This window comes from Marmota monax, unplaced genomic scaffold (assembly GCF_021218885.2).
Source record: "Marmota monax isolate L192 unplaced genomic scaffold, Marmota_monax_Labrador192_F-V1.1 WCK01_AAM20220418_F8-fsc00154, whole genome shotgun sequence".
Taxonomy (NCBI): Eukaryota; Metazoa; Chordata; class Mammalia; order Rodentia; family Sciuridae; genus Marmota; species Marmota monax.
In genome coordinates, this window is record NW_026691933.1 from 3,716,152 (window position 1) to 3,743,536 (window position 27,385).

Genomic DNA, 27,385 nt, shown 5'->3' on the forward strand with positions numbered 1-27,385 from the left:
ATTGACAGCAATCGAGAGCACCCCAGGCTTTAGTGCACAGTTGAACAGCCACTGGCAGGAAACCTTCCTCAGATCCAGCCAGCCCGGTGTGCAGGCACCCAGAGGGAAAGAAGCCTGGCTCTAGGAGGAGTGCTTGCTCTTCTCCCTCCATGCACCCACCCTAGACACTTTGCTAATACTACAAATGTTGATTGGGTTGCATGCTCTTTGAGATGAGCACTTTAAAAGGCTATCTCCAGCAAAGGGGTAGTGAGTGCCAAGGGGGAAGTCCCTTGTAATTGAAGATCAAGGGCAATTATTCCCTGAGTGTGTCCAGGCTTGTTAAGGTTTTCCTTGAGCATTTCTTAGGGAAGTTTTGTATTTGCCTCCAGCTAGATAACATAGCAAGGAAAGGCAGTGTTCTCATGGGTTTCTGAAAGCCACACATACACTCTCTTCAACCCTGTTTTCCACTCCGTATAAAGACTGTGAATGTACAGGATGGTCAGTCACACTCATGGTTTGTAAAGAGCCTTGGAATTCATGTGAAAAGCATGCTGGAGATATGGAGGGACGAAGAGTCAAGTCCAAAAACAGCGGTGGAAACTGATTAAGCTCCTAGAATGTCTTGCTCCTCTGAGTCCAGGTGGAACTTACTGGGGTATGTTCTAGGTACAAGGGAAGTCTCTTAGTGAGTCTGGGTAGTCCCAGGGCAGGGAGATGGTGGAGGTGACAGAGGTTGCCGAACAAAAGAGGAAAAGGAATTGGCAGGGGGAGAAGATGGGCACTGGCTTGAGAAGCCTTTACTCTTGAAATAGCTGAGGTTGCTATCGATCTGCTCCTGGAGCCTGGATGGGTGGCAATAGAGTGCTGGACCCTAGAATCTTCACATCTGCTCTGCTGCCACTGACTTTGACCTTGGGCAGGTTATCTACCCTCTTTGTGCTCTTTCCTCTTTTGTGAAATAGGGATAATGCTTTTGCCTCATGGTGTTGGTGGAGGAATCAATAGATTAATACACGATGAGGCTAAGAACTGTAGCTGGCCCACATGAGCACTCTGAAAGCCTTAGCTGCTTGCTGCTGCAGGAGCCCAGAAACCAGCCAAAGTGTCTTTTTCTAACAGCCTCACTGAGGTGTAATTTACAGACCCTAAAAATCGCTCCATATAAGGATGCAATCAGTGTTTATTTAGCAAATTGATCAAGATGAACAGTAACTACCTCAGTCTAGTTTAGCAACATTTCTATCACCCCAAAATGATATCTGTCCGCAATCAGTTCTTGTTTCTGCCTCCACCTCAGGAATCACTTATCTGTTTCCTTTCTCTGCAACTTTGCCTTTCCTGGAGATTTCTGGCCTCTCTCACTTAGCATATGTTGTTGGGGATCCTCCAGGTTGTAGTGTGTATCTGAATTTATTTCCTTTTATTGCTGAATAGTATTTCATAGAGTGGATGTACCACGATGTGTTGTCCATTCACCAGCTGACAGACCCCCCACTTATTTTGACTGTGTGATGAGTGCTGCTATAACATCCGCTGTTTGTGTGGATGTGTGTTTTCATTCCTCCTAAGGAGACTTCCAGTGTTCCAGGAGAATGAAATATGGTAGATTTATGCATCACTGTCAAGGTCCATTTTTGGCTCAGATGATTGACATGCATAAGGATGGTCTGTGGACATCAGTCCTTATTGCTCAGCTTCACAGTCACGTTGTTGGTTGCCTTTATGAAAACAAATGGACACCTCCTTTGGTGAAGCACCTGGGGACAGTGTTCACTTCCTTTTGAGGGTCATGCAGGCTAAGAATGATGGGTGCCAACAGGCAACTGGGCTGACTTAACCCAATCAGTCATCACTATTTATTGAACATTTTGTGCCAGCCCCTGGATTTCACTACTATCACACAGGTAACAAATGTGTGCCTTGGCCCCCGGGTAGCTGAATGCGAGCCACATCCCCCTTTCATGGTCTGGAACCTGTCCTATCAACCCCCTTTTTATTCATTTTAATTTTTTTTTTTTTTTTTTGCAAATTCCTGACCTTATTCCCTGTAGCTCCTACCTTTAGACCTGTACATCTGAACCTGTCTTCTCAATTCCAGACAATGTGGGTTCCATAGAGATCCATGTACACCTAACGTGTCAGAGCTTTAGTAACTCCATGATTGATCTGGCCAGGACCAGGTGGGTGGAGGGTTTGTGGAGAAGGCTGTACATGCTATAGATGGTGTTCTCTCACCTCTGCTTTGCAGCTAGCAGGTGACCCTCCCCACCTGGCACAGATGGCCCCTCCACCTGGTGCTTCTCCCCTGGGGCAGCCCCACCCTGTCTTCTCTAGCTCTTGGGGTAGTTTGTGAGTCTCATTTTCTCTGTGTCACCAGTTAGCCTCCATGATAGAGGCGGCACCCATACCTCGCCTCACGGAGCTTGCATTTACCTGTTTTCTCATAGATTTTGTTGGTGAATAAACCTTTCTCACTGTGGTTTATGCTTACTGCCTGGAAATTTCTGAATAGTCGAGCACATTTAGTAGAAATTTGGTGACTAGTTGAAATAATTGTTAGAGAGGAATGCAGATGGTGTGTATTCTAAGTGGGCTTGTTAACCAGATTGGAAATTACTGTGTATATCTGGCTGCATAAATGCCTCATTAGGTTGGAATAGTCTCCTTTTCTATTTCTGCTACTATCAGAGTCCCAGGATGCCAAGACCATTTAGTTCTGTTCAACATCTCTTTGATGAGCACCAATTATATGCAAAACACCTTGTTAGTGGTAAGCCACTAACTCCTATTCAGCCTGCAAAACCCATCCTAGAAAATCCTTATCTTCTAGAAGCCTTCTCTAATTGCTACCACTGTCACTCTTTTGCTCTTCCAGGTGACCTCCTTCTTGGGCATGAGTTTTATTCTGTTCTGGAATTTTTTTAAATGTCAGCCTCTCTTACTAGCCTGTGCACTGAACCTCTGAGTCCAGAGACTGTGTCTCTTTTGTGTTCCTATTTCTAATACCCAGCATAAGGCTTGAACGGCCATTTGTGAAGTTGTGAATGAATGGTGCTTTTCTATCTCTTAGCAAATATGTGTTGAATGAACAGATGAGTGAATGTGTGCCTGCAGTGAGGAGATAAGATGCCTTGGCGTTGCCATGTTAGCCTGTGCTGCGGTTGAATGAGACAGAAAACCTCCAGCCTCCTGTGAGCACCCAGTAGGGGTTGCACCTTCAGTGAGGGGAGGCTTCTGGCAGGGACTTCCATTTCCACCTGCGAGCATCTGGGCCCGGAAGTGGCTGTCCTGCATGAATTGTCATATGTTACCCCTCCTGCTTGGCCTCAGCCTCTGGATCAGGGCAGCAATGGTCTAGAGGCTTCTGGCCCAGTGCTTCTCCCCGGGGGCTTGTTAACCAGATTGGAAATTGCTGTGTATATCCGTGTATATCTAGAACACACTCCATCTGCATGCCTCTCTAACAATTATTTCAACTAGTCACCAAATTTCTACTAATTCTGCTTGACTATTTAGAATGGTCCAGCCTAGAGCATTACCTTTAACATCTCAGGGACCTTCTCCTTAGTCCTCTCACTTCCATTCCACAGGAATTATCTGGGGATGAAGGACAGATGGGTACCATCCCAGTTTTATGTGAGAGGACAGGCAGAGAAAGCTTGGGAGACTATATAGCACCCCGAGGATCTCAGCCCAAGCCCCCAGGTCCCTCATACCTTACGCCTGGTGTGCTTTCTGAGAACACCTTCAGGCTCCCTCTGTTCCATCTTATCACCTTCAGGCTTTCCAGATGGTTCCCCAAGCTTTAAGAAGGTCCTGCTGCTATTTTTACTATTCCTGATCTTCTGGGCCTCCTGGGAGAACGCCAGACAGTCTTCCTGGTGAGCAGCAGCAAGGTGCCTGGAGCCCCCGCGCTGCCGTGCAGAAGTGAGCTGAGCAGGCCTGTTGCCAGGGACTCAAGAAGGGTGGCTGCTGAGGTTGATGAAGAAGCAGGAAGCCCACAGTGTAGCTTTAAGGCCAACTCCCATTGCCAGACCTCACAGCCCTGCCCTGCCCTCGTCTAGACCAGGTACGGGACATCTATTTATCTGGGGCTGCCTAGTCTGTTTCTCCAATGAGGTGGGCCTGAAAGCTGCACAGGGTGGAGGCAGCTCTTCCCAGGAGGAGCCCAAGGATGGAGACAAGTGTTCGTGGAGCATCTGACATTTGCCGCCATTCTCACACCCTGTTAGCATCATTCTAATGGAGGTCAGACCTGCTGCGTAATGTGCCACGTGATAGGGCCTCAAATTTTGTCCATCCAGTCCTTTGCCACATCACCTCCTCTCCAACACAGCGGGATCTGTGTTCTAACTTTAGTTCTGGCCTTGTACAGGCTGAGAATGAATAAGAAAGAAAGTTTCTTAATCTTCCTCCTACTCAAGAGGTGCGGAGAAGCTCTCCTCAGCTCTGAGGTGCTCATGGAGAGAGATGTCAGTTTTCTTAGAAGCCATAAAATCCAGGCTCCACTTTAGCCTTCATGGATTTTTATCACCCAGCCTAATCCAGGTGTGTTAGTTAGCTTGCTGTTACTATAACAAATACCTGCAAAAAATCAACTTACAAATCAAAAAGGTTTCCTTGGGCTCATAGTTTCAGAGGTTTCTGTCCATGATTGATTGGTCCCATTGCTTTGGGACTGTGTCACTACTTCATGCCACATACATACACATACACAAAAGCCAAGCAAAACCTCTTACCTCATGGTCAGGAAGCAAAGAGAGACAAGATGGGGCCAGATTATTAATATCACCTTCAGGTCATACTCCCAGTTACCTTAGGACTTCTCACTAGGTCCCAGCTCCTACATGATCCAGCCCCTCCCAGTAGTGCTATACCAGAGATCAGGTTTTAACAGATGGGCCTATTCAAAAAGAGAGTCCCACTTGGCTTCATCTGAGGCAGGTATGGTCTGATGTCAGTTTGCTGGTTGTTTGCCTGTCCTGTAGACTTTGGAGTGTGCTGGATTTCACATCTCTTTATTATTATAGTTAAAAGCTGTTGAACTTATCCATTTGTTCCTAAGGAACTGTAAGCAAAGATGCTTACATTAGCCAGCCAGGCAAACCACATTGGTGGCAGGTGAACGGAGTGTCCTGAGACCCACACAGCCCTGGGCACCACTAGGCAGGGAGACCCATCTGACTTCTCATGTTTACAGTGCTTTTAAGTACAATCTAAGCTCTTGCACAGCCGTGAACAGCACAGTAATGTCGACCTGGACATCTTCCAAATGCCCCTGCAGCTCTCATTTCTCATAACCAATAACTCCAGGTCATTGTGTGTGTGTTCGTTCTTCCTATCTGATGATGGTCATCCTGGTGGAATGGACAGGGTATAAAATGCAAGGCTTCCCCATGCTGTCATATGAAAGAGCAGTGGCCATCAGTGCACAGTGTCCCATTTGGATAACGGGTCTGTGCTGTCATGCTGTCACCCTTAGTGACAGTGTCCAGGCCCACATTACTCTGCTGCCCTTGGCTGAACAAGGGCTTAGACTGTACTCAGAAGCACTGTGAATGTGAGAAGTCAGATGTGTCTCCCTGCCTAGTGATGCCCAGGGCTGTGTAGGTCTCAGGACACCCTGCTTACCTGCCACCGTGCCTCACTTTCAGAAGATTAGGCTGCATCTCAACATTCCTAAGTAATCCAGTGTATTTCTCCCTATCTCTGAATTATTAGACCATTCTGGAGTCTTGTGCTTTCTGTTGCTAGGAATCCAGCTCTAGGTTTTCTGCCCAGTGTTGGGCGAAGCGTTTCTGTTCTTTCGCCACAAATTCAGACTGGTGGAGTCAAGTTCCCTCATCAGGGGAGAGTGATGTGGGCCTGCCTGATGCAGTCCTTTGTAGAGACTGAAAGAGAGGGTCCTGCCAGGGGCTTGCCACCTGCAGGCTGCCTTTCTCAGCAGCTTAACCTCCTTTAAGAAGGAGGCAAAGAGAAGCCAGCAGCACAGGGAATCATCACTATCTTTATCTCCGTTTTTCTGAGGAAGAAACTGAAACTCCAAACATTAAGTATTTTTGCCCAAAGATTCACATAGCTAGTAAACAGGAGAGGCAGGGTGGACCTCGCTGGCTGCTGGCTGCAGAATCGGGGAGGAGCAAGGTTTCTTTGCTTTCTTTGCTGTGTCTTGGCTTACTCATTAAAAAAGTAATACAGGCACAAGGTTTAAAAAAAATAAAAAATAAAAACACTCACACACAAGAAGTGCCAGAGGCCCCTGTTGGATGCAGTTTGTTGGGGAGCCGCACCCTTCACGTTGCTAGAGGACCTGCCGGGCAGTAGGAGGTCCCTCATGCAACACTCTGCAACAAACAAGGGTGGGACAGAACGTTTCCTCTGTGTTACCCAGTGCCAGGAGCTCTGGGCAGTGAGATGACTAATTTCCTCATCCACACCAAAGCGGGAAAGGAAACCTGAGGAAAAGTACAGTCTTCCAGAAGGACACACATTGCAAAGTGAATCTCCTGAGGCCTAGTCCTGCGTTTCCCTTCTCAGCGAGCAGCATGACCAGCAGGAGGTGTTCTTGGAATAGCACACACACGTTTCTGTATGTCTGTGCCTGCCCCCCCCCCCCCGCCCAGCGCCTGCCACAGATGGAAACACACTGGGAGCCCCCTTTACCTGGTTCCTCTCACTGCTCAGCATGCCTCAGAGATGTTCTTACGTCAGTGCATGGAAACCTCCTCATTTGGTGTATTATTTTTCTTTAAGTAGGTGTCTGTGTAAATACAACCTTTGGATGATATGGAGCCCTTTGCTTCATCTTTCCAGTGCTGCTGTGCTGTTTCAGACGGTTTCTTTGCATGTGTCCCCTCTTTCTGTGGGGTGCATTATCAGAAGGCACCCATGCACCCAGCATTCTAATCATCACTCCTGAGGACTGGCCCTTCCCTGAGGGAGTATCATACACAGGTCCTCTGTGCTCCTGTACAGGTAGCATCTTCAGCAGGTCGGGTCATCTGGGGACTTGAAGCCATTCTGCCTTGGGTCCATTCAGTATGGGCAAGCAGAGCCAGCTCTGGGCACCAGGGTCATGCATCCCAGCACTGGTGCTTACATAAGATTGCTTTGGGCACAGCTGACAGGAGGTCCCAGGTCAGAGAGTGGCTGCCCCTCCCTTCCCCAGCTTCTCATCATTCATGATGCCCTCACCCCTGCATCTCCCTCCAGCGTGCTGCTTCCTCACTCTACATCCCAGAGAGACTGGCTTTGCCCCCATATGACCCTGTTGTTAGGGGCACCGTGTCCTTCACATATGTCTCTACTTGTCGAGTTCCTATGACATAGTAGTCACTATTTTCAACCAATAAGCAGAGAGTCCCTGGCAACGATGTTGGACTGTGTCAGGTGATGCTCCGGATGCCTATGGGTCCTTGGTGGCGTCCTCCACCTCACAGCCTCAGCATTTTGTCATTGAGTTAAAACAAGGTCATACTAGGTAGCTGCAAAATTTCGGTATATCCTTACCAAGTCTTGGGAACTGGCCAGCTGGTGCAGGTGGGTGAGGCTGTGCCTTCAAGGGCAGATTGTGATAGCCCTTGGGGCATTACTGATGTGATGATAGTGAATAGCCACCCCTGTGGGCCAGTGTGTTACTGTGTTAGTAAGCTTTTTTGTCATTGTGACCAAAATGCCTAAAAAAAAGAACTTAGAGGAAGAAGGGTTTATTTGGGGCTCATGGTTTCAGAGTCCATGGTTGGCTAACTCCATTGCTTTGGGCCTGAGGTGAGGCCAAACAGCATGGCTGAAGGGCAGTGGTAGAGGAAAGGGGCTCATCTTGTAGTGGCTGGGAAGCAGAGAGAGAAAGGATTAGGGGCAGCAGGGAAGATGTACCCTTCCAGGACACACCCACAGCGACCCACCTCCTCCAGCCATGCCCACCTGCCTACAGTTGCCACCCATCCAAATTAGGACAGACCGATGTTACAGTTCTCATAAAGGAATCATTTTGCCTCTGAATATTCCTTCACTAACACAGGAGCTTTTAGGGGACACCTCATGTTCAAACCACAGTAGGTGCTGTGTGCACTGCAGATGTCACCTCTCGCCCCTCAGCCCTGCATGGGAGATGCTGCTGTTGTCCCCCTTTGTGGTTGAGGAAGCTGGTAATGAGACAAATCAAGACCTGGCTCAGGGTGTGTCCAACTGGCTCCCAACTCTCCTGTTCACTCTTCTTTCACAGCATGGTGGGTCCCTCTCATCTTCCAGATGGCTTGGCAGAGGTGGAGATGCCCAGTTGCATCCTTGGTCCCTTGGCTGATGGCTGTGTTTTCATTTTTAGGACTTCTGTCACGGGCAGGTGATGTGGCCGCCCCTCAGTGCCCTACAAGTGAAGCTTGCTGAGCCTGGGCAGTCCTGCAAGCAGGTGTGCCAGGAGAACCAGCTTATCTGTGAGCCATCATTCTTCCAGCACCTCAACAAGGACAAGGACCTACTGAAGTAAGTGCCTTGGGATGGGGAGAGAGAACAGAAGGGGGTCAACTCAGCCTCTGTGAGCTTTCTGGGTTAGAGTCAGATTGAGAGGTGCTCATTCTCAGTTTCCAGGCTGTGGGCTTTAGGGGAAAGATAGGGGGTAAAGGCAGCAGTTTGCAGCTGGACCCCCACATTTTCAGTGTTCAGTAAGATGAAGTCACCTGGTATACTTGGGATCTGAGTAGGGGCCTTGTATTTGCATAAATAATGCCACATCTGGCCTTGGAGATCATGGGAGATGTTGGTTTTGCTAATGCCATGCCCATGAACAGGGAGTGGAGGTAGCACAGAATCATAGCCATGGATGGACCCACCCCTGAGACCTCTGGCAGCAGCCAGATCCCTAGATGGCCCCCGGCAGAGTCTGAGCAGGATAGGAAGGAGGTGGCATCTTCAACTTTGGAATCAGAAAGGAATGAGAAATGGGGAGAAGCAGCTGGCACAAAATTGCCCACAACAGATTCCAAGTGCCACCTTCCCCTCTTCTGGTCCCCTCCCCTCTCCAACTTTCCTCGGGAACCTTTGGTGCATCATGCATCAGGCCTCAGCAGACCTGACTGCTGGGTCCCTCCCCAGCACACAGAGGCAGGCCCGGGAATGTTGGCCAGGGCTGTATCTGGGGGGGCCTTTATGTTCCTGGAATATCTTGCCTCATACTTGCAGTTTGTTTAGTGATGCCATTCCTTTCCCTTTGCATCAGCATTTGAGTTTGACATCTACAGTTCCAAGATTTCCACATGAGGTTTCTTCTGCCTTCTGCCTCCTGATCCCTCTCAGTACGAATTCTGCTCTCCTAAATTTTATCACTCCCCACCCTCGGTCCACCATCTAGTCTCCCACCTTAATTTCCCTGATAAGGGATTTTCTCCAAGATACATGCCTATAAACAATAAGGACTGCTGTCTTAACTGTGAAGATTCAGTCCAATGGTTGTGCTGTCCTAGTCCTGAAGGAGATGTTTCAGGAATAGAGTGGTCTTGGGGATCAGGACTCAGCTATCCCCCATTCTGGCTTCATACCCGGCCACTGTGGTTATTGTTCATGGTGGTCTGAGCTGGCCTGCTCCCTCCTGTGAGTCTTGCTATCCTGAAACATGGTATAAAACTCCCTTTGGAATGCATGGTCTCCAGCATCACTGGTAGGGATGCTCTCCTGAGCAGGGCTGTGAGGGATGCTGTTTTTTCTTTTTATAGGGGAACCAGGCTTTTTATGGGGTAACCAGAGGCTACCTTGATTACACCATCAACATAAAAGCACAGGCCAGAAGAAGGGGGGGAGGGAGCTTCCTAAGAGGGCTGGCTTTGACACGGAACGTCCAACTCCACAGCAGAGATGTTGAATTCTGGGGTCGGCTTTCCACTGGCTCCGTTTGCAGATATCTCCCAGGGCAAGATGGCTTTTTGAGAACCCTGAGCACTGTATTGGAATTCTGAAATTGCTTGGTACAGATGTGGCACTGTACTCCTAGTTCTGCCTGTATGTAGCCCCTTCTGGAAAAGGGAGGACAAGAAGGTACCTCCTGGGAATGAGACCTGCATGGGACTCCTGAGCAGTGGGTCTTCCCTCCAAGCCTGGGAGGGAGTCACGGCAATTAGTCTCCGTACAGTGACTGAGATCTGGCTCAGAACTAGCCTGGAGCCCACGCAGGTGGCCTGTCTCCAGGACAAGGGTCTGGGTCAATGGGAACAGAAAAAGGGCAACCAACTGCTGGGAAAGGGGCCAGTGCCCTCTGTTCCATCAGTTTCTCAGCTGTAGAATGGGGACATCCTGGGTGACAACAGGATGATAATGGATAGCTCTTGCTAAAGAACAGAATGGCCCCTCCTTCTAGGCAGTTCTAGGCGATAGAGTTCAAACACCAATTTCCTGGCCAGACTGCCGCCTTTTCCTCCTCCTTCATGCCTCGCGCAGATCCACAGAGTAGAGAGGGGCATGGTGTGGGACAGTCCTGCAGTCAGACCCTGTGCCAGGCGATCGCTCTCTCCTCCACCCCTCCCGACAGTGGATATTTGGGTTTTCTTACCAGGAGGCTGGAATGAATGGTAATTTCATAATAAAGCCGTCTAAAATTAATTCTGTGAACATAAGAGCCCTACTGAATAACTTGTTCATGCATTTGTAAATACAGATAATGTTGTAAAAAACCCCAGCTATCTGGCAGTCTATTGAGTGCCTCCTCAGCCTGGAGGTAATCCTGGCCCATCCATATTCATGGCCAATTAGCAATTAGCAGCTCCACGAGAGCTAGGGCTGCCTTTGCTTCTCCAACTTGGGACTTGGTTCTAAGCTGAGCTTAAGCTTTTTTCTGTCTTGGGGTGTCCACAACCTTTATGAGCCACCTGTCCTCGCTGTATAGTATGAATTTAACAGATTACATAAATCACGTCCTTTGGAGCATCCATGTGGCCATCTTGAATCAGGGAGGAGCAGGCCAAGGGTCTTTGAATTCCTATATGTGCAGGGAACGGTTAAATGCTAGAGAGACCACCTCGGAGCATTTGTGATTCCTCCTCTGGGCAAGATTTCACCTAGATCAGGAGTAGAAGGATCCAGAAGGCAAAAAGCCCCTGAAGTGCCAGAGATCATTCCAGCATGGCCCAGTGGGGAGGACTGAGCTCCATAAAAAGGAACATGTGTTAATATGAAGCCCACTTTATATTTTGGTTACCTCTATTTTTCTGGGGATTAAACCCAGGGCCTCACACATGCTAAGCAAGTATTCTACTGCTGAGCCACATCCCCAGCCCTTAGCTACCCCTTAAAGGTGTATCTTCCAAAATTTTAAATTTCAGGTGACCCCTAACATAAGATGGTACGGCTTACAATTTTTTTGACTATAGGTTGGTGTGAGGGTATGGATGTTCAGCAGAAACTGTGCTCCAGATTTGAATTTGGATCTTTTTCCAGGCTTTGTGTAGGTGGTTTAATACTGTCTCACGATGTTGGGCCCTGGGATTAAGCTGAGACTCCAGTCAGCCACACGGTCACCAGAGGGAACCACCTGCTCCACAAGGTGCTGTGTGGCTAAGCTGGTGTGGTCAGTAGGTTGGGTATTCAGTGCATGTTTTGATATATTTTCAGCATAGGATGGATAGATGGAGGCATAACACTGTCTGAAGCAGAGGTGCATCTGGGTTGGCCCTTCAGGTCTTCTGAGCTGTGAAGTCTAGACTGCGTGTGCCTTGGCACCAAGAAAGGAGATGGCCCTGAATCAGAGTGGTTACCAGGTCTTGGAGAGAAGGCAGGCACTCTGGGGCAGGGACCAGTGAGAGGAACAGGAGCAGGAGATAGGACAGGCTTGTGTCCTGTCCTGGAGGGGCCGGTACCTTCCATCCTCCACCTAGTGCTGGGGTTCCTAGCCTACCTAACTCCTGTGGTAAGGAGAAGGTGGCAGCCCCATGGGAGGAGAATTTGCTCTCTTATTCTTCTTCAAGAGCCAAAAATTGTGCACTGAGTGCTGAGGGGTCCCAGAAACTCCCAAACTCAACCTGTAAGAAAAGTATCATGGGCCAGTCCGAGAGAAGGTGGTACTGTGGGAGAGAGGATGGGAGGATGGGACACACATACGGTGCTTGGAGTCTCTGAGAAGAAGGGTGTGTGTATCTGAGCAAGATAGACATCACCAGGACAGAGAGGCACATGCAGCCCTGTGTGTACTCTGAAAAGGTCGGGGATCTCTTAGGGACTGAGGACCCCTGGACTAGGGAGGCTGTCTAATCCAGTGAGGTACCTCTCTGGTGACTTTTGCTCACTAGTTACACAAGGATGATGGAGTAGCCTTTTTGCTTGCCCAGGGCTGCAGGACAGGTACCTGCACACCCACAAAAGGGAGGGCCCCCCTGGAGATGCTCAGACCTGGGGTTAGGAGGTGTTCAAGAGGGGGGTAGGGTCATACATGCCCCCAACACATATCAGTGAACCTTTGGGGAGCTGCCTGAAGTGTGCCTTCACTGTGGCCCCAGGAAGTGACAGTTGCTGGAGCCCTTGGTGGTAGTCTCTGCTTCTCCCCAGCAGGTGTCACCTGCTACAGCCTCAGTTGAGACCCATTCACAGGTGTGCACTCACAAGTACACGCACAGGAGCAGACTGCACAGGCGCCTGGGGACAGGTGACCTGGGAGGGCATAGGAAGGCTTTTCATGGCTCCAGCAATTCCGCCCCCACCACAGGGTCTGGGAGTGGTGGTAGAGATTTGCATACTCCTGGTAGTCACATTCCAGGCAGCTGGTGTGAATGAGGTCACAGCAGCTACTGTAATCCACCCACACAAATAAGTAGCATAAACATAAATCTGTGTCCCAAAGCCACATTCTACATGCGAGTTTTTTGTTTTTTTTTTCCCAAAGAGAGACACACATATCTGTTTATTGTAGCACCATTCACAATAGCCAAAACTGGAAGGAAACAACCCAGGTGCTCAACAAATGAATGGATAAAGAAAATGTGGCACATAATCACGATGGAACATTACTGAGTCATTAAAAACTGAAGTCTTGTCACTTGAAGCAAAATGGTTGGAACTGGAAGACATTAAGTGACATAAGTGAGACCTTGAAAGAGAAATGCTACATGTTCTTTCTCACCACATGTGAACTTTTCATTCCCAGCTCAGCTCCAGATGCCCCTCTCTCTGATGGCCAGTTTGGTACACTGACAAGGACATGGTCTCTGACTCTTTTTTCCTTTCAGGAAATCCATGAAATGCTCACTTTAGCCTTCTTCCCAGTTCATCACTATCTCCCAGGTGGCACCAAGGCCAGGGATGTTAGGGCACTTGAGAAAGTGTACAACACCCCTGGTGACTGCAGGGACAAGTCAAGAAGGGTGTTGGCCTCCGGAGCAGGCTTCGGAGCTGGGTCCAGTTGGCATGTGTCAGGGAAGCCAGAGCCCCAGGGAGTGCTGGTTCCTGGAGCAGTGGGGCTTCAGCCTTGACTGAGCAGGAGCCAGTCTGGCAGCCTGGAAGAGTGCCCCAGGAGCCTCAGCAGATGTGCTGGTAATCGCCAGATAAACACTGGCCAAAGGAGGCAGGGCCCAGGCCACTGGTTGGCTGGAGAAAGAAGGAGGGTGGTGCTTCTCCCTGCCACCTGGAAGCCTCCCAGAGGTAGGGGGAAATCTCAAGTTCACTGTTCTAATCTCCCTCCCTCCCAGCAAGAAGTGAGACTTCTGTGAACAAAGCAATGGAAATGGCTGGTGTGTGTAGACTCATGCCATCTGCAAAGGGAGGAAGGTGACATGACCCACCCAGGGCCTGCAGGGTCGTGATGGCAATGGCAGTAATAATAGTAGTAGCTAATATTTATGGACCACACTCAGAAACAGATTCCGCCAAGTGCTCTAGAAACGCCACTCTGATTCCTGCAGTTAAGGATTATTTATCCCATTTTACAGAAGAAAACACTGAGCCACACAGAGACTCAATCCTTTGTCCGGGATTACACAGCTCTTAAGAGACAAAGCCAGGAACTGAAACCCAGGTCTGCCCGGCCCCCTACACCTTGTTTCTGGAACTTGAGTGCAGCACCAGGTCCTAACTGGCTTCCACACAGGGCACCAGGCTAATTAAGCCTTGTTGTCCTGGAGAAGCCATGGTGGGGTGAACCAGTGCATCCCAGGTGAGAGGGAAAGCCCTTGGAGATAGGTGGCCAGTGCCTTTAGAAACAAACAACAACCAAAAAAAAAAAAAAAACCCCAGAATATCCTTTGCAGCCCCTCAGACAACTCTGCTGTGGGGAGAAGATGGCGAAGAGCGCAAGCCTCGGGAGCAGGGCCTGGCTCACTGGCTCTGCACATCCTGAAGCCTTGGCTCCTTCTTCTGTAGCCCGGATTACGATCTGCTGTATTGAAGGGTCATGTGACCCTCCAAGATACTGGGCAGGAAGTCCCTGGGAGAGCACCCAATTGCTCACCAGTGGAAACTAAGGCCATATCACGGGAATCTTTTTAAACATTTAATCAAAAAAATACTTTAAAAACCCAGCACTTAGCCCCAGTGCCGTTCCTCTGCTCGCCGCCGACACTTTCGTGTGCAGCCATCTTGGCTTGGATAGTCACACAACACACCAGGTTGACCACATTGTACGTCCTATTTCATAATCTGCCCTCCTCTGGGACAGCTCTCATGCTGGGGCACACTTTTCATGTTTGGAGTTCTGTGTGGAATTCCACAGGCACAGGATGGCCATGGTTTATTTGGCGATTCCCTACTTGGTGAAAAGACAGTTGGTTCCAGTTTTCCTCTACTACAGAGCATCCTCAAAGACACCCCCCTGCGTGTACACCCAGGCACACCTGTCTTTCCAGAGCTGAAGTTCCTAGAGGTGAAGAATTGCAGACTCAGAGGGGCACCATTTCATTTCTGCAGCAGGAGAACTGAATGTGTCTCCCACACCTCAGCAAGTGGGCCAATGTGGCCAGTGACAGAGATGAGCTCTGTCCCCTGCATTTCCAACCCATATGCTTTTCTCTTCCTCTTCAGGTATGAAGTGATCTGCCAAAGCTCAGAGCTGGCCAAGGACATCCTGGAGCCCTCCTATGACCCCAAGAGCAAGCACTGTGTGTTTCAAGGGGACCTGCTGCTCTTCAGCTGTGCAGGCGCCCACCCCAGGCACCGGAGGATCTGCCCCTGCCGGGACTTCATCAAGGGCCAAGTGGCCCTCTGTAAAGACTGCCTATAGCAGCTGCCAGCTTAGCCCCACATGAAGTCTGCTGGGGAAGATGGTGGCTCCACTGGGCAGAGACGGGGGGCAGAAATCATTCAGGGACTCTGGCCAGAGCCTGAACTTTTTTGGTCTAAGGTTTGGATTGGGGATTGCTCCTGCTGAGGTTAACGCCTCCCCCAGGGAGTTTTCGCCAAAACAAACACAAGAGCAGTTGTGAGGCAAGGAGCCTGGCTTCTTGTACAAGGAACATCCTTCCTATTTTGTGAGGAGCAGCTGTAGGGAGATTGTCAATGCAGGTGCTCCAGGGTGGGGGAAAAAAAAATCTCGTGATTCATTTAAAACAAAAGAGGAGAAATGAGCTGATTAGAAAGAACTTTGGGAACATTCCTAAACCCATTAACTTATTTATTTGGGAGGGAGGGAGGGGGACAGGGAGGGAGGAATGGGATCGATCACACCTTTCTTCTTTTATTTCCCACTGTTAGTCATTCTCGATACTGCTGTTCCTTCTGTCTGCCTCAGGCAGGTACAGTGGGGCCAATGGTGTGCTCAAGGGCAGCTATGGGGACCTGACTTCTGGAAGCAGGTGGCAGCAGAGCAAAAGAAACTCTTGCTTTGGAAACACAGGCAAACTGTCCAGGGCATTGTCATCAAGTGGAGGCATCCTGTGTGTACTTGGCAAATGGCAGCTAAAAGACAGTTAACCCCTTTGGTAGGGGGGACGTGGCTGTCATGTCCAGAGAACCCAGTCATGGACAGAAGTCAGCCAGGGACGTCTGCTTTATAGTCGAGAGAGACCCTTTCCTGTGTGTTCCCACCAACCCACCCACCTTGGCCCTAATTGGGCTAGAATGTCCTTAGAAAAGAAATGCAGGATTGTAGAATTTTTTGTTAGCTAATTTATGGTAACTTGGCCCTCTCTGATACGCTACTATAAGGAGAGTAGAGGTGTGGGACTCAGAGAACTACCTTTGGACTTGGAGGGATGGCCTTCTAGCTTTCAGACAGCTGAGCTTCAGAAAGGAATGAATTCGGTTCTTAAGATTAGTGGAACTATCGAAGAACACCTCACAGGTGTTCTGGTGTTATATTCCTTCTGAAGTCTGATATCACCAAAGTCCAGGGAATGGGGCTTTCAGTGAACATTTGATGTTTGCTGGGAGAGCAGGAACAGCTCAGGATGAGTGCCCTGCACTGCCCTGACCACTCTCCCATTGGTGTCACTTGCAAAGGGCGAAAGCGTTGGGCAGACTTTACTCCAGGCAGAGTTGTTCTGAGAGGGCTGAGCAACCCCACTGAATGAGCTCACCAGCAGGCTGGGCAGACATGTTGCACCCACCTTCCACACACCCTGGAGCCCTGTGCTCTGTTTTTTTGTAAGTTCCCATATCCGCTGAAGCACTGCTTCCATGCTCTGCAAATGTTTATGGGTTTCTCATGAGGCCCCTGACACCTCCACCATTCCTATGAGAGTGAGCCGTCATCTTCTTCTGTGTAGGAGCTGCCAGCATCGTCCACTCAGCTCTGGATGGTGGTTTGGTGTACTGAACAGCCTGCAGTCCACACCAGAGACCGTTTCCTAGCACCCTGCCTGTGGGGGTGCAGCCAGGTGGAGCCTCTGCCAGGTAGAACAGCTGGGCGAGGCTAATGATGGAGTAGGCCTTCAGGAAATGAGGGAAGGGAAAAATTCTGCTTTGTGGGGAGCAGAGAACCTCTACATCTGGAAAATTGAACTGCCTGCTTCTCAGTTTCTACCATGGTGCATAAATAACAACTGCACAGCCAACCTTTTTTTTTTTTTTTCCCCCCTTAGCCCCTCAGATCACTGCTCAGTAGATCTGAATTTCACCTCCAGTTCCAGAGACAGAGAGAGAGTGGGGAGGGGCAGCCAAGGTCTCCACCCTTCAGGTGTTCCCTGAGCACATCTGCCAGGGAAACTACCAGTGGGAACACCTCTGCCTAGAGCACTGATGCAGGGGACTTGCTGGAAATAGCCTTTTCCTGGGCCCAGCACCACGGGTGGAAGTCCAGATAAAACCCAGTTTGTTATGGTAGCTAGTGCACGGGTTTTAAGTTTGAAATGGCAGTTTCTGCAGTAGGAAGGGGAAGAACTGGCATCCTCACTCTTGAGGAAGGACATTTTCCCTGTGAGTGGGCCTCTTGGCTGCTCCCTAGCAAGTGGGAGTTTGCTTGGGTTACCACACCTGTTATTCCTAGGCCAGCTCCGCCCTCTCCTGGGCTCTTCAGGGAATTTCCCAGGCTGCTGATGACCGTGTGGGAATCCCACCAGCAGGGGGCGCCTGCAGGCTGAGCTTGCTTTCCCAGGCAGGGCTGTGTCAACCTACTTAGCAGACAACTGTTTCAAGAAGCCTGGGAGTTCAGAAAGCAGAAAACCTTGTAAAGCAACATTGTCCCTGGCAGAAGCTTCAAGCATCACTCCCTATCTGTCCCTGGACTCGGGGGGGGGGGGGGTCTCTTCACCTTTCTGATCCTCTTATCAGGCAGCCCAGAAGAGTACTTTCTCCCATTTAAAAATTCCTCTAACTTCCTAAGTCTAGTCTCAGCTGGAAGTAAACCTAAGTTCCCTGGCTGGGGCTGCTGCTCTTGGGGCAAAGTAACCCACACTCCTGTTGTTAAGGGCATTGTTGATGGAGTTGGTGACACCTGAATGTGTACCAGCCCCGAGACCTCCTATGACTTGTTCCAAGTTTGGTTCTCCAGGGGAAACTGGGGAGGGGCTTCCATTGGCCCAGTGTGGGGTGTGAAGAAGAAAAAGGATGGTGCCTCTGATAGTGTGGGCTGGGCGCCTGCAGCAGTTTTACCATTGCTATTTTTATATAGAAACCTAAACTGATTTGTAATTGATAACCAATCCACAGGGAGAGAGATCCGAAATCAGGATTGATGTTTTCCTGTGCTATAATCATATCTTGCCTGGCCTTTAGAATTATTTTTCCCATTGTGATCTTGAGACAAAAACTTAAGGGAAAAACATCTAATTTATTAAGAGAAAGCTTTCCTTTGTAAGGTAAATACTTTCCAGAGTAAACACTCCGGAAAGGGAAAACACACTTCTTTGAATGCCAGTAAACACCTCATTTATTTTGTGTATGCAATTTGATTTGCACATGTACAAATGGAGATGCTTTTTGCATTTTTGCTTTGATTGGGTTTTTGTCAGTGCTTATTACAGTTTACTTTTTGTGTTTGCTGTGTGTTTGGAATGTTAGAGTCTGTCTCTTGGTGATGTTTATTTTCCTGCTGTGCCTTTTCACTTTTCTTTGGGGTTGGTTTTTGGAATCTGGGTGCTGTTGAGGAGTGTTAGGTCCTTGAGTGACTACAGATGTTCCGGCTGGGCACCAGAAATGGCCCCTAGGCCACAGTCTGTGTATCAGGCACATTCACCCCCCGAGGAGGGTATGAAATCATGAGAAGTCTAGGGGAAGGGCTGGCTTCCTCAGACTGGGCCACAGTGTGGGTCTGTCTTGGGACTGCTAGTTACCAAGCTGCCTGCTACCCTGTCACTTGCTGAGATGTGGCTGAGGCAGGAGGCCAGCCCAGGGAGGGACTGCATTGAACTCATCGGAAGCAGTAGCCCCGTAATACTTGGGCTGGTTAGTATCACGAAAGGGGAAGACTCTGTGCCCCTCTTTTTTATTTCCTTGGTGGATGAATGAATGCAGGATTTAATGAAGATGAATAATTACTCCTTTGGGAGTACAGCTGCAGTATAATTCACTGGAAGTGCAAGTGTCAATGAAATGGATTTGACTGAAGCTGTAGTTTATAGGTGGGTGTGTGCTTTTTAGATCAGACCAAGGTGGTTTACCTAGACTGTATATAGTTAGACACCGCTACCTTCTCCTATGCCCCCCTCAATTTTTTTTTTAAATTAAATACTGGGGATTGACCTAGAACCTTGCTAGGCAAGTGCTCTACCACTGAGCTACATCCCCGGTTCCCCCCATCCCTTTTTAATTATTTTTTGAGACAGGGTCTCGCTAAGTTGCCCAGGCTGGCCTTGAACTTGGTGATCTTCCTGCCTCAACCTCCCAAGTAGCTGGGATTACAGGCATGTACCGCTGTACCCGGCTTCAAAAATTCTTGATTAAAAGAAAAAAAAAAGATTTTGTTAACGACAGGCCATGTTGTATGTGTTACTATCCCAAGCCTGGATTGTTTTATTTATTTGAAAATGTTTTAATTTCCATATTGGCTTTGTTCTAAATCCTATCCTTCCCTATGAGGTTGCAGAGCATCTTCATGTAACTAAGTGGGTGAACATAAATAGATCCATACTCATTTAGGAAGCTGACAGTTCTGTAAAGCTGAGGGTGAGTTCCTTTCATTCTTGTTGGCTTCAACAAAAAATGGAACACCAAGTTTTTACATATAGCAAAAGACCAAATTAGCTGTATAGTCCTGGATGCAGAAAAAAGTTACCCTAGCTTTCTTAGCACTTAGGGTTTTGTGAGGATTCAATGTTTTAGCACAGTGTCTGGCACCTAGTAAGCCCTAGTAAATGTTAAAATATTGTTATTAGCATTTCATAAAGCCTGAGAAATAAAGAGCTCACTCCCTATCTGTTGATTCAAAATAACACCTACATAAAAATATTATTCCAAGTTGACCAAGTATTGTAGGAATTACTGGTTTAGATTGTCCAAGTTCTGTGCCTACCCTGATAGTTGAAATCTTACTGTATTCCTGAATGCACTGATTTGAAAATATGCCAGACTTCAGCTCCCAATGAAACCAGCCTGCAAGACTTTATTAACTGGAATTGAAAAAGGTGAAGGTGACCTTTGGCCACATACTGGACCTCACCCCACTGATGTCTTCTGGAACATTCCAGGGCTTTCTTTGAAGAACTTTTTGAGTTAGAAATTTAAAGGAGATCTCAGATAGATTGTAAACTTTGAATTAAAGTTAATCCTATGCCTCTGCAATGCAATAATGGAGACTTTCCTGTGTCATTTAAGAGGAAAGAATGACCAATGAAATTTATACATTCCCCAGGAAATCCCTTTGCTGCCCCCTGCTGGTCAGGGTGGCTCTTAACAGGCTGGTTACCCCATGTTTCCACCAAATAAAGGTTAATTCCAGGGCCTGGTCCCAGAGAAAACCCACCTCCCCAGGGAAAGCCACCTGATGTCCAGGGCACAGATTTTGGCCCTTTACAGAACATTCCCCCAGAGGCTACTCTTGGTTTAATGATGTTTTCCCAACTCACTTAAATATCAGTTTTCTGTTTGTTTGGGGAGTTGGGGGGGGGTGGATTTAGCCTCTTGCTTCCCTGGTGAATTGTAAGGTTTTATCTCCTGTCCGTCCATGTCGACTCAACTCTGGATAGATTGTGATTATGGAATATGGGGGAATTTTCTGGAGTTTGGTATCTTTTTCAAATTCCTTTGGTTTCTCTTCAGCTGATCGGCAGTCTTACAGTTCTACGGTTGCGATGATTGGAATTTACCTCCTTCAAAGCCTCACTCTCTAACCAAGATTCTGCCGCGCCTTAAGACTGTCCCTCACCCCTTCCCTGACCCCCACAGCAGGAAAGGCATGTGCCCATTTGGCAGGCAGGGTCACTGACTATGGAGGATCGGTGGGAGAGGGAGAGTGGTAGTGGGCACTCAGATGCAGTGGTGGGTCAGGAACCTTTCATCTGTTGTGTCTGCCAAAGCTGAGATGGTACAAACGTGAGATGCATCTTGCTCACTGTCCTGCCCAAGTACTAACAGGACCATAGCATAACAATTGATGCCAAAGGATATGGTGTATCCCTTCTACTGTAGTTGCTGTCACAACCTTGATGTTGTTAGCTAATGGTCATTAGCATCTGTGTCTTCAAACAAATCCTGGTACAACTGTTTTCTACTGTTCACTTCTGGGGTTAAGTCGTGCAGGATTCTGCAAATAAGGTGTCACTGTCCAAATGTTACTGTACTGGCATAGAGAGCTCTGCTTTGTTTTCCACTGTTGTAGAGAAAACTAGGGAGAACTTTATTTTTCAATAAACTTTTCTTGTGTGACAGGTGGGAGTGGTTTTTGTGAGAGCTGGCTGGGTACAGGGTCAGCCACAGATGCATGCTGTCCAGCTGCATCTCACAGTTTACAAACTCAGAAAGGCTGACGGAAGGAGGTTGTGGAGGGAATCGTTTCAGAACTAAGCATTCTCTCCCTTAAAGCACATCTACCAATCAGGTCAGACCACTCTCCCTGCCCTGTACTCACTTAGCAAGGAGCTGAATTAGTGAATTGCTAGACTTTTTTTTTTTTGAGACAACTGTCAATCACTGCACCAAACATTTAAAAATCTTTCCAAATGGGCTAGTAAAATGGCCCTAAAAAGACTACCTAAGTGCAAGAACTTGCTGGACCTATACCACATTTCTCCCTTCAAAAACAGCATTGTTTGAACCAGGAATCAGTGGACCTTGAGTGCTTGGTCAGGCAGATGTCTTGGAAGCACAAGGCCACATCAAGGAGCTGGACCTAGCCTGGACTCTAAAACCCAGTCACTGCCTGGTGACTGGCTGCAACAGAGAGGCTACACAAATCCTTTAAAAAAAAAAGGTGCCAAGGAAATACAGAGAACCTCAGTTTGGGGATTGCTACCTCTTCATCTACTTTCCCTAAACTTCTACAATGTGTATTAGCTACAGTGAGAAAATATACAGAAAAGAAAAATATTGAATCCTGCCTCTATCACACCTGCTCACAGACTTTTTCTGTGCTACGTGCAAACATCTCACGGAAGGCCCGTCTGAGTGCTGTGTGACTTGGCAGAACAAGCTACAGGTTAAGTGTCCCTTAACTGAAATGTTTGGGACAAGTGTTTCAGATTTCAGATTGTGGGATATTTACATGTACATAACGAGACCCCTCCAGGATGGGACCCAAGTCTAATGAAACTCATTTGTTTCCTGTATATCTTAGACACAGCCTGAGGGTCATTTTGGGCAGTATCTTCAGTGCACTTGTGTTTTGCACATGGGGTCAAATGAAGTTCTCTACTTGTGGTATCATATTGGCTCTCAAAGTATTGTGGATTTCAGAGCATTTTGATTCCAGGGTTTATGGATTAGGGGTGCTTAACCCATACCTTCCTTTAACCAGCCCAGTGGGAGACAGGGCACTGAAGGCTGGAGTGGAGGACCCAGGAATCAGCCATGCTCTGGTCCAGGAAATTGAATGTGCAGTGGTCCTGCCTTGTAGAAGCAAAAACAACCGTTCAAGGTCTCTGCTCTCCCACTAGAAGCAAAAGCAACCATTCCCATATATCATCCTTCAGCTGCAATGGAAAACCTGCCCATGATGGCAAGCCCTGATTTTGTTGGTGTCGCATGATGACGACTCTCAAAGATTGCCTTGCCGTGCCGTACAAAACAGGTAAAGGTCTTTATTGGGCAGACAGTACTGTGAGAGGTACAGAACGCTGCAGGGTAAGGGGAATGGAGTCTACAGAATCTATACCTAACGTTACATAAACGGAGAACATCTTGTTCCTTACAGAGGAGTAAACCATCTCTCACAGACTGTAATGTATCATTACCATTTGACACAGCATATAGATATATGCATATATGGATAGATTATATAATTATTTATTACAAATAAACTAGTTTCACATCTCAAAAATGGATCCTGTTTTTACATGGATGTGCAGGTTCTGAGTGTATGAGAAAGGGTCATGTGCTTATTTAGCTCGTCCATGCAAAGCTCATACATATGTCACTAAGTACTTTAAAAAATAGAATGGTCTTCTTTAGAACAAATCTGTTTAGATTTAGGATTAGTAAAACAGTATGAAACTAATGAAACACACTGATAGAAATTAGTGATACACTGATGGTTCTGGTTATGTAAGAGGATGAGGGACTAAAGGGCCCAGTCTTCCCTTAAAATCTGCCAGGAGAGAAGAATCCTTAGAACTAGGAGGTGGCTGGGGCCACACACAGTCCAGAGGAGAGGGACCTGCTCGCTATCTGTTTCAGGCTTAGAGCACCACAGTTGGGCTTTCTGCCAAGCAGAGATCTTATCCTACCCCAAGAACTGTTTTACTCCAGAAAACAGAAAATGTCAGTTCCGGCTTGAGATGGGGAAGTGGGTCCCCTCCTGCAGGCATTGTCCTAAGTGTGTGATGGGGGGCAGCGGAGTGAGGGTACAGGACAGATGCACCCACTGGGCAGGCAGACCTTGTCCTGTGATGACAAACTGTATGAAAGAAGACTTTCCAAAAAAAGAAACTGATGTTCAGTTAAATATTGGCACCGTCTGCCTACGTGGAAACTTTTCGTCGTCCTGACGGTCTTCATGCGGAGCAGTCCTCCCTGGTCCCCAGGGCCACCTTCACTCAAACATCTCATAGTGACGCGTCTGCCTCACCCTTGGCACCATGTCGATGAGAAGCCTGCAAAGAGGAAGACACCCACCGTCACCGCAACACTGGGCCCACTGCAGTTTGGGGAAGCACAGAAGAGACTCATTTTCTGAGGTCATTCATGTACCATAGGCGTCCAGTCAGTGGTTTCTAATATGTCCATGAATTTGTGTAATCATCCCCATTACCTTAATTCCAGAATGTTTTTATCCCAAAAAGAAAACCATTCCCACTAGCAGTCCTTCACCCCATTAGCAAACAATACTCCACTTCGGCCTGAAATATCCAGAGTAGGCAAATCCAAAGAAATCATCATACAGTATATAGCCACCTTTATCTGGCTTCTTTCATTTGGTATAATGTTTAAAGTTCATCTAAGTCATACTGTGTACCAGTTCTCCATTCCCTTTTAGGGATAAATAATAGCCCCCTGTATTTATTCTTCAGGTAAAGGGTGGTTTCTACTTGTGCCCATTATGAAAAACACTGCCATGAACATTTGGGTACAAGTTCTGGCATGGATTTGGCTTCAGTCCTCCAGAGCACACCCCAAGGAGCAGAATTTCGGGGTTGAGGGACAGCTCCATGTTTAACATTTTGAGGAACTGCCAAATTACTCTTCAAAGCAGGCTCACCATACATGTTCCCATCCCCCCCCCCACGTCCTCACCAACACTTGTAACTGCTCCTGGTTTTGAGTATAGAGGTCCTAGTGGGAGCTGGGAAGGGTTTTAACATTTAAAAGCATAGTGCCTTTCAGAAACAGATGCTGGATCCAGAGTTGGCCATGCCAGTGTGCCACGTCTTCAGTGAGTGCCCTCCATGTGGGTTTTTCCTCAGCATGCACTGACCATCCCTTTTTACAAAGGTTTCTCCAAATCTACAGCCCAGCCTCTGGCCCAATGGTGCTACCTGGCCTCTCCCAACTCATTTAGAGCATTACCCATGGGTGGCAGGAGGCTGCATGGGTAAGGAAGCCACCCCAAGATGCTAGCCTGGGCATCCTGAAGACCAGCATTATAGAGAAAGAAAGTCTGTATTTCCAAGTCATGAAGGGCTAAAGGGAAGATTAGTTGATGGACCATAAAGACATCAGACAAAAGTAAAGGAGACCTTTTGTGGTTCAAACACTTTAATACTCTTGTTGGGATCTTTGCCTCCTGTGCCAACCCCTAGGAGAACTGACCCCTGGAAGGGGCTTTTCCGACCACTTGACAGTTCAGGATCAGGAGAAGCCTGAGCTATCATTTTCTGACTAGGGAAGCAGGTGGCAAGAGTGGCTCTCTTCCTGGCCACCAGGAAAACAAATATGAAAGGAAAAACATACTTGACCCCGTAGGCAAATATGGTGAGGCCGATCAGCACGCCTATGCTGCCATCCAGGTACCAGACCGACGCATTGTGCTTGAACACCTCCGCACTCAGAAGAATGGAGAAGCCCATCACACCACCCACGAGGGAGTTAAACCCTGCAAAAGGAGGAGAGATGCTGGACGGTGGTGCTCAGAGATCTGTCGTAGCCACTAGCCTGCCTCAACATCCTGGAGTACATGCAGAAAGGATGCAGCCCAGAGCTCTCTCATCACCTAGGACACCAACATGGCTCAAGTCCCTCCTCAGTTGTCACCAGGGACCTCCCTGGAGATAGCCATCCCCAGTCTCCACCCTAACCTGCTTTCACTTATGCCCATATGAGACAGTGAGCAGGGGAGTGGGGCTCAGCATTGGTACCTACTAGAATGCAGACCTCAGGAGAAAAGCAGGAGCTCAGTTCCCTGTTGAATCCACAGACAATGCCTGGCACACAATAGACATTCAAATCCTGGCTTACACACATCTGTTGAGTGTATGCTGAGCCAGGTACCCATCTGGGTGTTATAGATACATACAAACTTTGTCAATTTGAGGGTATATTATGCACTTTACTGATGAAATCAATAAGTAAGGGAGGTTCAATAATTAAACCAAAGTTATCTAGAGCAAGAAGGGCAGGGATGGATTCTATCTGAGCCTGTGTCTGTTCCCTCCAGCATCTGCACTAACATCCCAGAAGAGGAATGCAAAGTTTTGAACTGATGACATAACTGAAGAAATGTCAATAAAAACCAGAAAGGGAAGAAACACAACTTTTACAACTTGAACATCACACTTCCATTTTACCTATGAGTTGTCACAAGCCACACAGAAAGGGAATGGCTTAGGGCAGTTTCTGGAATTTCCCCATGACATAAACCACAAGGGTCCTCACCTGTTTTACCATCATAGTATCCCTGAGAGGAGCTCCAAGCTCCACCTCCTTCCTGGGGCAGCCTGCCCCCAACCCTGTCGTGTAACAGAGCCATGTGTCTGCTGAACTCAAAAGCCCTCATTCTGGCTACAAGCAAGAAAATTGAGATAATACATTCATGCAGTCTGTACTCCTAGGAGAGAAAAGGCAGGTGGGGGACAGGTATGATCTGAGCAAAGCCTGGGTCAGTCCTATTCAGAGGCCCCTAGGACAGACCTCCAGGGGCTGCTCCCCATTCATGAGAATGAGACAGCTAAACCTGAGGCCTGCAAGGGCCTCTCAAGGACTGCCCTGGGACACACACACTGCAATGACCTTACCATCACTCAAAGTTTCAGCTGGTGACTCAGCTGAGCACACAGATTTAGACAAGAATACCTCATCTCACCAGCACCAAGCCCGACACTCACCTGGAACAGCAGCTTCTCTGTAAGGCCCACCCCATTCACCTGGGTCACTGTGGCTGGGGTGAACCCCATTCATGCCCCCACCCAACCTCTTCCTCGATTCCCATTTATGTCCCCCTCCTCAACCTCCATGAATTATCGCCATTTATGAAATCTGCTCAAAGTTGCCTTCTTAAGCCACTTTCATTTTTGTACCTCCTATTCTGCTCATAAAACCCTTTCTGAGATCATCCATGGCTCCATATTGCCACATGGATAGGTAAGTCCTCCTCCCTCTGTAAACTGCCTTCTTCAGCCTCCATCTCCTGGTTTCTTGCTTCCTCTCCAGCAGTTCCTTCTAAGCTTCCTTTGCTGCTCCTCCTCCACATGCCCACTGGAGTCACCTGGGCTCTTCCTCTGAACTCTCCCTCCATCTAAACTCTCCTATCCCATTTTTTTTAACAACCCTTCCCTTCAGCTGCAGACACACATGCTTCTCAAACTGAAAATGCACACATCTCAATTCTTGCCCCTAAACATCTCACCCTCCAACCACCACCTTCTCTGTGTTCAGTGCCACCCTCTTCCCAGGTAAGGAGGCCAGAAATTCAAGATCCCATCCATGACCTGTCCCACATCTAAAGTCCAACCATCAGGTGGGTCTTGCTGTTACCTCCCCAGTGCATTTTCAAATCTCCCCCCCTCTTGCCACCCCCAAACTCATCTGCACCCACTCCCCTCCTGCCCAGAGTTCCCATAAGCCATGGTCCTGCCAGCAACCACTTGGAGAAGTGGACAAAGCTAAAACTTTCTAAGGAAAGCCAACCATTACCTATTTCAAATCTCACCCAAACTTTTCACAGCTGACACCACTAGCCCCCTCCTGCCTGTCCCATGCTACCCCTACTGCTCCTCCCTCACTTCACTCTAGCCACCCTGGCCCCCTCAGTGAGACCCTTATCTTTGGGGCTCCTTCCCAGGTAGCCACTCAGAGCCCCTGAAGTACTTTGTCTACCCACTGTGCCCACTTACCTCTTCACCCATGCCTGGTATTTTCTCATAATCCTTGACCACCTGCTATTTTTGCCATTTTTCTTTTACCATCTTTCTCTCTTCACTAAAAACTAAGCTTAAGGACAGGAAATTTGTCCTTCAAACTTGCTATCTATATT

General features: G+C 48.1%; 2 protein-coding genes across 11 annotated transcripts in view; one reads left to right on the forward strand and one right to left on the reverse strand.

The window, feature by feature from the left end:
* Mgat5 (alpha-1,6-mannosylglycoprotein 6-beta-N-acetylglucosaminyltransferase) overlaps positions 1 to 21,189 on the forward strand; it is a 331,545-nt gene extending 310,356 nt beyond the window's left edge. For all 10 annotated transcript variants that reach the window (XM_046453871.2, XM_046454522.2, XM_058584189.1 and 7 more), the window contains 2 exons: positions 8,309 to 8,466; positions 14,974 to 21,189. In XM_046453871.2, coding sequence (XP_046309827.1) covers positions 8,309 to 8,466; positions 14,974 to 15,172 — 357 coding nt within the window. In that variant the 3' untranslated portion in view covers positions 15,173 to 21,189. The remainder of the gene's footprint in view (positions 1 to 8,308; positions 8,467 to 14,973) is intronic.
* A 1,345-nt stretch (positions 21,190 to 22,534) lies between these two features.
* Tmem163 (transmembrane protein 163) overlaps positions 22,535 to 27,385 on the reverse strand; it is a 216,491-nt gene continuing 211,640 nt past the window's right edge. The window contains exons 7-8 of the mRNA XM_046459043.2: positions 24,868 to 25,009; positions 22,535 to 23,570 (exon numbers count right to left, since the gene is read on the reverse strand). Of these exons, the coding sequence (XP_046314999.1) occupies positions 23,510 to 23,570; positions 24,868 to 25,009 (203 nt within the window). The 3' untranslated portion in view covers positions 22,535 to 23,509. The remainder of the gene's footprint in view (positions 23,571 to 24,867; positions 25,010 to 27,385) is intronic.